Source organism: Parasteatoda tepidariorum, chromosome 10 (assembly GCF_982258835.1).
Source record: "Parasteatoda tepidariorum strain Cologne lab strain chromosome 10, Ptep-v5.0, whole genome shotgun sequence".
Classification (NCBI taxonomy): domain Eukaryota; kingdom Metazoa; phylum Arthropoda; class Arachnida; order Araneae; family Theridiidae; genus Parasteatoda; species Parasteatoda tepidariorum.
The window spans coordinates 64,552,468-64,566,130 of record NC_141764.1 but is presented as its reverse complement, the minus strand read 5'-3'; the positions used below and the strand labels follow the sequence as shown (position 1 = coordinate 64,566,130).

General features: G+C 29.6%; 1 protein-coding gene across 4 annotated transcripts in view; it reads right to left on the bottom strand.

Annotated features, from left to right (window-relative positions):
* LOC107455013 (hapless 2) overlaps positions 1 to 13,663 on the bottom strand; it is a 50,420-nt gene that overhangs the window by 16,499 nt on the left and 20,258 nt on the right. For all 4 annotated transcript variants that reach the window (XM_087154117.1, XM_087154116.1, XM_087154118.1 and 1 more), the window contains exons 4-9: positions 12,204 to 12,349; positions 11,254 to 11,422; positions 7,532 to 7,660; positions 5,115 to 5,245; positions 4,880 to 4,922; positions 3,600 to 3,784 (exon numbers count right to left, since the gene is read on the bottom strand). In XM_087154117.1, the coding sequence (XP_087010243.1) occupies positions 3,600 to 3,784; positions 4,880 to 4,922; positions 5,115 to 5,245; positions 7,532 to 7,660; positions 11,254 to 11,422; positions 12,204 to 12,349 (803 nt within the window). The remainder of the gene's footprint in view (positions 1 to 3,599; positions 3,785 to 4,879; positions 4,923 to 5,114; positions 5,246 to 7,531; positions 7,661 to 11,253; positions 11,423 to 12,203; positions 12,350 to 13,663) is intronic.

Below are 13,663 nucleotides of genomic sequence, written 5' to 3'. Positions count from 1 at the left end.
ATCTGCTACACTTTAAATTTTCAAATTCATGACTAATTCCAAGAATTTTTCACGACTTACCAAAGTTACTATTTTCTCTGACAAAAACACAACAATAAATTTAAAAAAGCATTATAATATGATTGAAATGATGAATTGAAATGATAGGTATAGCCAAAACTGTAACACTCCGCATCTTCATATTTATTTATTTTAAATTTAAAAAACAGAACAAAGAAAGAGTTGAAGCAACAAAATAGCTAAATAAAAATACAATAATAAAATAAAAATACAATACAATAAAAAAATACAAAATTATTAAAAACAATTAGAAATATGTAGTTATTTAAAGCTGTTTTATTTCTTCTTAAAAGTGTAATATAAAAAGCTTAAACTCTCGATCACAGCAAACTTCTTTTATTTTCTAACTTTTCAATTTTCTCATTTATTTCAATTTCCTCTTTCTCTCTATCGAAACGTATTTTTCTTTTCACACTTTGCAAGTCTTGCAATTCATTTTCTATTTTCTTTTTTCTAAAGCAATGGAAGTTCTATTATCTTATGCACTCTTCATCTCCAAATCCTGTCGATATCGCTGTCTAGCAGCAAGAACAGCTTGTAACATTTTCTTGTCTATTTCGAACTTTGTGGATCCTTCAGCAGCCTTAATTCCATCAAAAACTCTTCTCTGGCTCACAAGACTCTCTTATTGGAGGTTTTCTACCAGCATTGTCTTGTTAATAGAAAAACCTTTCTCCACTGAAGAGCTACCATGTGAAAGTATAAAACACATCTTGACAGCACTCCAAGGATCTTCCAAGCTCTTTTCAGAAGATAGTGTAATTTATAGTAAAAAGTATCTAGTCCTACCTCAGCTTTATCTGATAAAAAGGAGGTAAAGTCTTTTTGTAATTTTCCTTACAAAAGTCATCCAGTTGTAACAGTAGAGCAAAAAGAACTATACTGTTTTTTCGGCTTTTCAGCTACAGTTTCAGCGATGCGATTCGCATTGTGTAATGCTTCTAAAACAATAATGAATCTAGATAGTCCAACACTTAGATTGTTCAATATCATGGATGGGTGAAGACTGGACAAACGCCAAACAATTTTATATTTCAAAGAACTTTTTTCAACTATTTTTAATGCAACTGCCTGCAATATCTTTTGACATTCTATATAAAAAGTTTGACTTATTTTGTCAGAGACTTTAGCCTCTTTTAAAAACTTATTTGCCCCAAAACCGATGTCAATCTTTTTTGGTTCAATCAGATTATCTTTAAATTTCAAATCTAAATTCAGCAATGCTGATCCTTCAACTATTTTGTCTGCTTTAAGGAACTTTTTCATAATACATCCCAACAATAGAGACGATTCTGAATGCAAATATGGAGCGAGTACTTTTTCAGACTGAAACTTCTTCAGAAAATCTTCCCAGTGAAGAGAAAGTGATTTGTAAAAAGCAAGTTTACATTTTAGAACAGGATCAGAAAAAGATTTCTGTAAGAATGCTTTAACCTTGCTTTCTGTGCATTTTGCTTGTAACAAATATTTCCTGACAGAATCTATTATTTCAAGAGCTCTATCAACACAATCACTATTTTCAAGCCACCTCACAGCACAGAATTGTTTAAGAAACTTAAAACAGCTTGTTATTTGGATAAACTCTGCTCTCCGAGCAGGACTATCTTAAAACAAATGATGAAAATTTCTTAAAATACAAAATAAATCCCAGTCAACTGACTTCAGTCCTGTCTTTATTGCACCATGGATGACATGTAGGGCACAAGTTCCCATCTGAATAAGTTGATTGCCAGATGGGTTTTCTTCAAACATATATTCTTGAAATTTTTTCACGAATGACAGATTGACATTAGGTCCATTCTTTGAAACATGCAATAATTTACGCAATGGAATAGAACCTAATGCCTTAAGAAAACTGTCAAGGAGGTCTTAGACAGTTGAACGTCCAAGAAATATCCCAACATATGTCGTGCGTAAACTTTCACTTTGCCAAAATCTGATAACTAAATCCATCTGACCCTTTTAAACAATTTTATTCAGGGACTCATCAAAACACATTATGACATCATGAGAGTCGTTAATGATATCTGAAAGTGTTTCATGAAAATAATGAACTATGCCATAATTAATTATATGGGAAGCCTTATCTCTCCCCATTTGAAACTGTTGAGCAATAGCACTATCATAAAACATATTTTAGAAAATACTTGATATGTTATTGCAGGAATTAATAGATATGTGCTTCTCTACCACATTTAATGCCCATAAGATTTCTGCCCTTAAGACTTCATCTTTCAACATAAAATTCTGCATAGTATTGATGGTACCTTTATGAGGAATTACTTTAGAAGAGTTACCAGATTTAGATGCTGACATACTCTCGGTATTTGTGATAGTAGACAAAACATTGGCAGTTGAAGAATCCAAATGGTTAAAATATCTGGATGTGCCAGATTTTAAAGCCCTTCCTTTCGAAATGGCTCGATGTTCATTATCTTTGCCGTGATATTTCACTGCACCCACACCCACATTACTTAAAGAAAAGGTCTTATTGCAAAATTCACATTAGGCACTATGTACATAATTTTCTACAGCACTTAACCAGTCTTTAAAATCAGGATATTCAGCGTGGTCTAACCACCTAAGATTAAACTTAGTAGCTTTTCCTAGAGCCAATTTTTAGAAAAATAAATAAATCTAATAATAAAATAAAAACAGTCAATGCATAAATTATATTAAAGTATTTATACATACGTTTAATTAAAGTATAAATATAAATTCCTTAAATTTTATGAAGCTATATAGCTATTTATATATTCATTAAAATGCATAATTTAGATTAAAATTAAAAATTAAGAACAAAATAAAAACAGACAATTAATCTGTTTTAAATATCAAATAACTTTATTAAAATATTTATATAAATGAGTGTGAGATTTATATATAAATGAGTATAATGATATAAATGAGTATAAGATTTCTTACATTTTGTCAATAAATCTGTTAATAAATTAAAATCATTTACAGAGGTGTCAACTTTCCTAACTTGCTTCAGTAATCAGAAGTACAATGATGCATAAGATATGTAGCGTATTGGTAGTTACGCCACAGATAATAACAAAATTCAAGTAACACAATTTAAAGGCATGTTTACAACTTCACAATTAATATTATGTCAAAAACAAAATGGATAAAGCAAAAATGAAAGTACATAAATAAACAATTTATTTATTTACTCTTATTTGTGCTTTATTCACGATGTTCTTTATTAAATACTTTATTTTTCACATTAAGCATTTTTAATGTAATTACCTAGAAGTTTTTTTTAATTTTTTAGTTAGAACTTTTGTTTATAATGGAGTACTGGGTTTCCAGCAAAAGATGTTCAATTATTTAGGGTTCCATAACCAAAAAAAGGGGAGTCACTGGTCTAAGCACAACACACAATCATGGATATTCCACCAACTGAATAATTTAGAAATATATTGTACATTAGGAAAGTGTGCAACAATGAATCAATAATTTTGAACAATCATACAGTATCTGTACTAATTTTGTTACCTTAAATGCTATTAAAAATGTTTGACTTTATACCTTACCCAACAGACAAGGGAGTGATATCATCAGCATTGAATTCTACAGTCAGCACGGTAGAATGTTTCTCGTGGTATTCAAGAGCTAGCCAATGTTCTTTGGTGTCCAAATCCACAATGATGGGATCTTTATAAGGAGTGGCATAATTTTCAAGAATATAACGTCCTTTCTGATTGGATTTTCTCTTCTCCTAAAAAAATATTTAAAAGTAAGGTACTTGATTTAAATAATATTAAAGTTTTAAAAATAAACACAATGATGAAAAAGAAAAACAAATTTTCAGTACTTAGGGTGATTAAAAAAATTATGTGGAATGAAGTATTACAAAATTTAAAATATGTAACAATTTTCATGCTACATTTTGTGACCTCATTTTTTGGGGGACAACAAAGAAAAATTTTTTATTTCGTTTATACACTCTATAACAAAAGAATCGAAACACCAAGAAGGAGTTGTCCGATTGAAGCGAAAATTGGTGGATAGGAAGACAATGTACAGAATAGTAAATTATTAAAATTTCAGAACAATTGAATAATTTATTGCAGAGTTACAGTAACAAGTTCAATAGGGTGTTGACCCGCCTCTAGCCTGGGTACAAGCTGCCACACGGCGTGGCATAGACCGATAAAGCTCCCAGATGGTCTCTTGCGGTATTTCCTGCCAAATTTCATCCAATTGTCGAACGAGGTCATCAACATTCCGTGCCAGATGCAATCGCCTTCCCATCATATCCCAGACATGCTCGATGGGAGAGAGATCTGGTGATCTGGCAGACCAAGGAAGAGTTTGACAAGCTTGCAGACAGTTCATAGCAATATGTGCCGTATGTGGTCTGGCAATGTGCTGCTGAAAAGCCAGTCCAGGGAGCTGCAAAAGGAACGGTAGCAAAACAGGTCTTAAGATGTCGTCGACGTACCGCTGTGCAGTAAGTGCACCTCTAATGACGACCAAAGGGGTCCGGCTGTCAAAGGAAATGGCACCCCAGACCATAATGCCTTGTTGAGGGCCGGTGTGGCATGCAATAGTGAAGGCAGGATCCCCCCTCTGCCCTGTGCGTCTCCAAACACGTCTTCGATGATCATCAGGACACAGTTGGAAGTGGGATACGTCACTAAAGACTATACGTCCCCAGTTGGCATCATTCCAGCCTGATGAGCATCAATTTTGTGTGTCTTAGTGCGTTCTTGGTGCATCAATTTTTTTGTTATAGAGTGTATTTTAATTTTATATTTTAAAACTAATAAGCAACAAAATTTATTTTTAGTAACTAAAAATATCTTCTTACATCATCTCCAGCCCAGAAATCCAGAGGTTGATTTTTTAAGCACCTAGAAAGATTAAAAAATTATAATTAAGTAAAACATGTAGAATTTCCAGAAAAAAATTACATAAGACCAATATTAAAAATGCAAATTTATTATAAATGAAATTAAGATTTTTAGCTCTTTGAAACATATAATCTGAAAATGGAGTCCTGATAAGGATAAAAAATTACATTTTAAAAAATAAATTATACTTACGAATCTTTAACCACTTTGCAACGGTCTTTCTGTTTGGTGAAACCTTCATAAGAAACTCCAGCTTTATCACATTCATCCCCTTTTGAATTTATTATCGATTTGGAAAGAATAAGATAATCAGTTGCACCATTCTAAGAAACAAAAAATGCATTAAAAGTCACACATTTAACCTATTTACATTCAACAAAAGCATTTTTATCAGTTTTATGTTACACAACACTTACGGTGGAAACTTAGGTAAAAGTTAGGTAATAAGTAGCATTTTAAATAAAATTACATAAAATAAAATTACGTAAAGAATTAAAGCTTCTAGTTTTGATTAGAAAGGCTGCTATATTATTAAAAATTATTGCTTTTGATTTAAAATAAGATTACAATAATCAGTTGCACTATTCTATAAAAAAAAGTATAACAAAATACAGCATTTACAGTAGAATATCATGTGGTAGGTACAAATGACAAGTTTTATTATGAAAATAAAATTCTATAAAAATTATTTTCATTTATTTAAGGGGTTATACAGGCAATGAACACTGAAGAAAATACATATATTTTTTTTAAAAAATATTTAATGAATATGTTAAAAATATTTTGTAAAACTTTCAAGTCCCGAAGATTAAAACTCTAGGAAACTTCTCCTATAAAGCTTGATTAAGGGAGAAAAATTACAGTTTCTTTAAAACTATTTTTGTGCAGTCATTGGACAGGAATATTTTAAAAGGATGATTTGATGAAATTTTTTAGCTGATAATTTTTTCACCACCAAAAATAAACAGATTTTTCAGGATTAAGAAAAGAAGTTAAACTTTACTAAAATATAATATGGTGGGTAAAAAATTTTAAAATCTGTAGCGACCAGGATTCATAGCTCCCAAAGGTTAATAAAGACTTAAACAAGAATGACATCACATTTTCATCCCCTTTAGAAAATGTGGTTGATGCTTGAGTGGTGATGATACCTCCACGGGTCTGTCCAGACATTTTGTGAAAAGGTCCTGTTTTTGTAAAATTGTGAAAAAACTACTCATAATTTGTTAATATAAAATAAGCGTTAATTCACATTCTTTGAACCAGGGTCCTGCTTTTGTGAATTTGTGCATATAGGGTCCTGTATGCACAAATTCACATACACGAATTTGTGCATACAGGACCAAATATTGCTAAAAATCTTTTCAAGAAGTTTTTAAATTGTAAATAGATAAAAAATTATGCTCAACAGTTACTGCTACTAAATTAGAGATGTAGCATAAACTTACTTAACATAAAATATTCATTTTGGAGGAATAATGGAAACAAAATAATTCACAATTTTAATAATTTCAATTGACATATTTTAACTAACACAACTTAGTTATGTATCACTTTTAATGCATTACGCATTAAGTAAACTTAAACAATTCTTAAATTTATAATATTTTATTTAAAAAATTGCCAGAAATTAATTTTTATTTGGCTAATATTCAATTAATTAATTTTATGAATAAATATATATTGATCAATTATTTACTTACATAAAAAATTATCATTTAATATCAAGAACGTGCACAGGATGTTTGTAAAAGTAGAAATATTTTCTTAGAAAACTACATTTGGAATTCTAACTTTTTTCCCCCCCGGGAAGGGTTTAATCGATTAACAAAACAATAAGGAAGATAAACAAATTTGTGAAGGGTTCAATTAAAAGATAAATTATTTTGTGAAGGGTCCGTTTTTATGAAAAGATATTTTGGGAAGGGTTCGTTAACGGACACAGATTTCTCCTAAACAGACCCCTGACCTCCCATACCTATTTGTATAATATCAATGTTACACCCATTAGTATAGCTCCATCAACACTCTTGGGTATAATACAAATGAAAAAACTTTTGGTTACTGTAAATTAAACAAGTATCTTCCTGGGCATGTACACTTCATCGTATTACCTCCTCAACGACTAAATTCTAAACCAAAATCATTCAAGTAACCCTCTGGCATGTATTTGAATTGACTGCATCAAATAAAAGAGATTACAATATCTAGCATAAAATAAAAAGTGTCATCAAGGATACATCAGTACATTAATATAGAAATGCAAGAACCTCACAACATGAATATTATTATTGTACTTATTCATAATTGCCATATTGCAGTATAGTTATATTACTTGTGCTTTGTTATTAATTTATATTAATTGTAGAACAAACTACAAAAATTAAGGAATGCAATTTGTTATTTAAAAAAATGTATTTAAGTAATAAAAGATCTATTTTGAGTACTGCATGAAATGAGAAGACAAGAAACAAATATTGAACTGTACATTTGAAACCGTATCATAAAAAATAATAATTCTTAAAAAATTTAAAAATTTCACCATTAAAAAATGACAGCTAAAAATAAATATAAATTATAGGACAGTGAAAAAAATTTAGACTTATTACTTTTATAACAGGTGGTAACTTGTCCACTCCAATGCCGGGAACTGTTTGAGGAATTAACAGTCTATTATTTTCAGCAGAAAGAACAATAGTACCATTCTTTGGACTAGTCGTCATATATGTAGCAACAATCTATGGAAATAAAAGTATTTTTTTTTAGATAAATGGATACATTACTTCAGTAAAATCACAGTATAATACATCAGTACATTAAAATTGGATAGCCTAAATTAAAATAATAGTAAATAAAAGCCACAAAATAAACTGAATACTTCCTATTTTTAGACAAGAACACTATCTACTTCTTGAACTCTAGGCACACAAATATAAATAATAAAAGCTTATAAGTGAAACAGTTATTAAATTAATGAATTATCATAAATTTTTAAAAAAAATTTAAATATAAAAAATTTATTACATCATATTAATTAAAATAAAGTATTAAGTAGCAAGAAAGCACATTGAAGAACAATATCTAGTGTGGATGTACCTAATTTTAAAAAAAAATCTACAAATATTTGTAAAAGGAGTCACCCCAAAACAAGTAAATGATCCCTATAAGGATGTCTCAGTCAGGTACAAATGTGCTGGTAAAAACTTGTCCTCATCTACTTACAATATGCTAAATTAGGATTTGCCAAAATCTAATATTCCAATAAAATTTACTAAAATATTAGACTGTGTTTTGATGCAATTTAGGTATAATGCACTTATATTTAGATATTTTATAAGAAAGAGTAGTATTTTATTTACATCCCACTAGAGCTGTATAATGAGCTGTTAGCAACGGCTTGGGAACCATCTTTGAGGATGATCCGAAGACATGCCATCGCCATTTTGATCCTCTGCAGAGGGGATGTCTCCCCCTTCGCTTGTGTAGTATAACAACCTGCACATGAAGTTGAGCACTCTACCATAGAATAGTTCAGGGGGGCTGATACCAAGCATTCTTTGTCCATACACATCCTGATCAATGTGGTCACTCACCCGCTCACTGTCCGTGATGCTTGACTTCAGTGATCTACTAAAAACAGTGTCTTTATGGTCAATCCATTGGGATACAATCCAATTTATGTCAAAGATAAAAAAATCTAATCCAATCTGTCAGATGAAAGCTATCTTCATCAATAAAAAAAAAAAAATATTTCACAATGAAACTTCATTTTTTCAGGAATTGAAGGGGTAGCAGTTTGCTGACCAGTTTGTGCTCTTCTGCAGGTACTACTCTTGATGTCTAGCAATGTTCTTTAAGGCTGAGAGCAAGGTCGCAACTAGAAACTTTTTCGTCCCTCAATGAAATAGATATACCACAAAAACAAATTGAAAGAAATGTTATATTCCACAAGAACAAATTGTTAAGATAAGGCGTTCTGCATTCTAATTCCTCATAAATCTATCACTCCTTATCTCCCCTTCTGCTGACCAGACGAGTGGTCCTCTCGCCGTTCAATCCCCCTTTTTCTAGCGTCCACCATGTAAAAGGGGGCGACCACAAACGATTTGTAGCTTACAAATTATCAATTTGTAATTGTGGGATATCTATTTCACTGAGGAAAGCAAAAGCAGCCTGCTCTCGCCGTAATGCCTAATGCAACACTGAAGCGTTATTTACACCGATAAACACTACAAATTACCTTTGGCTATATTTTATAAACGAGTTTAAATTACTATTTACTCACAGCAGGATGTTATTGATACTACCTGACGACTGCAAATAAAGGCCCAAATCAGGTATGAGATTTCAAAAAAGAAGAAAAGCACATGAAACAAAATATAACAATGTATTTGGAAAACAAACAAAACTACTTGGGTACAGCAAATTTATTATTGATTGATATTTTTGCTTGAATTATGTTTTATTGGGTTAAAAATACAAAATTTAATACAATAATTTATAATTGTAACATAGCAATTTTTTTTTTAAAGAATAACAATTTATTGCAGAATTTTTAGCTTTTAACAAAAGAATTGACATACACCATTAAACGATAAATAGATCAGAAAATATAAAAACTACTTAGTATAGAAGTAGGAAATTAATATAAGGTATTAGTTAAAGTAAATTTATTAATGATAATTTAAAAGCTTTAGATAGTAAAATTGATTGCAGAAATTCCAGAATAATTGGTAAAAATAACTTTACAAAAACAAATCAGTGAATCATTCCCAAATAAGCTATATTAAAAAAAAGATGGAAAAAAAACATATTGCCTACACGTGGTCACAATCTTAATGAATAAATGGATTTAGAGTTTTATCTGATTAGTTTCACACATTTCAAGAAGTGTAGGATACAAAACCTAATGCAGGATGGTTATTTTCCAACAACCTTGAAAACGTAACAAAAAAATCTAAAAATGACTTTTAAAAATATAAACAAAGAAAAAGGAAGAAATAAAATAATGAATTTGAGAAAGTATCTCCTATTGAATCGTAATTAAAATCCCTGTAGCAGAAAAGTGGCGACATTGTCGTAGAAAGTTACAGAGCTTTTGCAGAAAGATTTTCTTTTTGGGAAAAAAAAATGAATTTTTTTTGCAGAAATTTAAACATAAAATTAGAATTTTGCATTTAAATAATCACTTTTTGTCGCATTAAATTTATGCAATAGTATTGTAAATCCATGCAGTGCTTCGATTGTATTTTTAGCAGTTATTGATTTTTATGCGGTTTTTAATTATCCCTATGTATTTCCAACAAGGGAAATTCGAATATTTACTTACTATCATTTTCTTCTTTCTTTTCCTTTTGGCAATTATTGATTTTGATTGCCATATAGCTTTTAAAATGCTATATTATTTATTACAACAATCAAATCTTGAAACGAAACACGTATTTGAGTAACCCCCTTTTTAAAGAGTCCGATATGCGTGATTTCGTTGTTGATCTGTTTTTCGGTAATTACTGCTACAGATTTCATGATTTTTAATTACTTTTTAAATTTTATGACGATTTACAAAATGCAATAAATAAAATAATTAGTGTGTCATCTTTCTACAAATTGCGAGAACGCCCATAATATTAGATTTAAAAAAAATTATTTTATTTGGTCCGATTTTTATTTATTTCTTTTTTTTTTTGTAATTAACGTTTTTGTTACTTCAAATTAGTAACATGTATATTTGTTTTTGTTAAAAGTATCTTGCAGAAAGATATTGGTATTATAGAGGTATGTAGCAAGGATTCGAATTATTGACTTCATATAAATAATTTGAGAAAAAATAAAGAATTAAAAATTAAAGAATTATAGCAACAAAAAAAAAAGAAAAAAAACCTAAAAAAAACAATTATAAAAAAGTCAAAAAAATAATGCATGTAAATTTTAGTCTAATTATGACTGTTCTGAAATAAAGTTTTAGGCTATAATTCAAATTTTTGATAGATTGTGTCGATTTAGTCCAAATTAGGATTAGGAAAAAAAACCTAAAAAAAATAAAATAAAAAAGTAAATAAAAAAAATAATACATGTAACTTATGATTATTCTGAAATAAAGTTTTAGGTTATAATTCATATTTCTTATAGATTGTTGTTGATTTAGTCCAAATTAGGATCGCCTTTTCTTAAATGTAATCATTGTACTGCACTCAAGTTTTATTATATATTTCAAATTATTGACCTAATGTCAACAATTTGAAAAAGGTCCAATCATTAACTGAGTTTGTTACAGTTAATGGATTACAGATAGAAAATAAAGAATAGAAATAAGAAGAAAAAGTGTTCTTACTGTTCGATTATCATCGTACTGCGATGGCGTTTTAGGTCCTAATTCGAATTGTTGACCTTGTGTCAATGAAACCCAAACAGAAGACCTATTTGTGAGATGCCTTTGGTTAAATACTTGCAAATATAAATTATGGATGATTATTGGATCCCCAAGAGCACTCACAGAAAACCTACAATGAATTTAATGACATCAGAAAACCAAAAAGGAATTCTTTTACATAATACTCACAAACAGCTAAACGCAATGTTGCTCAATTTTTTCAGATTAACCGTTTCTTTAGATTAACCGTTTTTAAGGTTGGATTTTTTTCTGAAGAAGGTATATAACTAGAAAGAGCAGTTTACAGGGGATAGGAAAAAAGAAAATCCATAATTTTTTAACACTTACATTTTTGTTTCTTTTCAAAATACAGCTTTATTATGAGATATTTCAAAACATGGAGATATTAGTATTATATTCCATCATGAGCCACAAACTGTCACCTACCTTTCTTTTATTTCATGACAAAATTGGAAAGAAATACAATTTGCAAAGCATAATACTTTGAACAAGTGAATACAAACTCTTCTAAATCTCCCGTCGAAATAAAAAGTGGAAAAACCTGCCCTTGAAGGTTTTAAAGTCTAACCTTAGTGTTTCTAATCTAATCGATTAGAAACACTACTAAGTAAAATATGTGAAAATGCTGGGCAAATACGATGATTAGTATAAGAAATGACATTCAAGCTTAAAAGCAGTTAAGTTGTTAAATAGAAATTTAAAAAATATCAGCTTTATTGAATAAAAAAATGTTTAAATATCCTTTTTATTTATCATTATTATTGCAAAAAATGTGGATAAATTTAACTTGTATTAGTCTCAGTCAGATAAATTAAACAATATATATTTAAGAAAAAATTAATCAGATAATGTTTCTAAAGATAGAAATAACATAGTAACGGTACTTTTACCAAATGTCACTGAAGTGCAAACAATGAGCACTGGCTTTATACTTCTGCCTTTTTGCATCTTGTGGACCAATCTGAAGCGAACAGTCCTGACCTCCTCGAGTTTGCTTTACATTCATTGGCTTCTCTGGGCAAAAACAACAAAATCCCTACGGAAAATTATAATCAAATCAATATTTTCTCAGCTGTTGAAAAGTAAATGCTGCAATCGCAACCCATGAGCCAGAAATAAAGAAATTGCTTTAACTTTGATTAATTAAATGTTAAAGGCTTTATAAATTGAAAGAGAATAAATATTTGATGGCATGAAAATGAATTAAGAGATTGTGATAGGATATTTCAATCAAATTTATACAATTTGTGAGTGGTTCTTCAGTTCAAGATATTAAATTTTTGCAATTTTAGAACTGTTAACGAAATCTCTTAAAGGAAATCATAAGAAAAAAGCAAAATTTTGAGGTGAAGTGGTACATCTAATGAAAATAGAATTATTAAAACACATCTACATTTAATGTGTTTAAGATGAAAAATGTTTAAAGCTTAAAAAGAACCACAATGCGAGATATATAATTTAGAAAAACAAAAACCACAATTTAGAGATCCACAATGCAAAATCCTAGCAACCCAACTTTGGTGCAGAATCCACAGATTGGGAAACCCTAAGTTAAAACATAGATCAATTAAATATAGATACAGAACTCATTCTAGGCAGGATAAACAGGGCACAGCACCCTGCTGCCCTTTTAGACAAAAGAATCCACCCTGTTGCCCCTGAAGTAAATTAGTGCCCTGATGTAATAGACTCCATACCATTTTTGCCCTTTCTTTCCTCAACCCTTCATTATTTTCCCCCCAAACTCTAGAATGGATTTCTTAAACTTTTGATATTTTCAACTCTTTTTACTTAGTTTGTCATTGCTGTCAATACATAGATTTATATGGGAAAGGAAAAATAGGCATCACACCCACTTGTTGCACTTGTCTTTGAAAGTTTGCAGTTACTTCCACTATCATTAAATCATTATTATTATTAATCATTTTAATTATTAAATCATAACTACAGACACTTAAAAACATACATTTATTATTTTATTAGTATATGCATGCATTTTAAATAAGTTACTGAGCTAATTAACTCATTAACTCGATATATATGTTAATTTATTAATAAGAATTAGTAATTAATATGATTGCTTTGCTACTTTTAGTAGAGTAAAAAAAAAATTCTTTCACTAATTGACAATTTTTTTAATAGAAAGTGTAAAGCCCATAGAAAGAAATTATTGCCTTTTTAGAATAACAATGCCCTTTTTTTAAAATTTTGCACCATGCCCATTTTTTGCCTAGAATGAGCTCTGTATAAATACTTAATAAACAAAAACAAAAAAATATGCATGAATTAGAACTTGTCGATGCATTGTGAAATATTGATTTTTTTAGACATCATGACAGTGATATTTTTA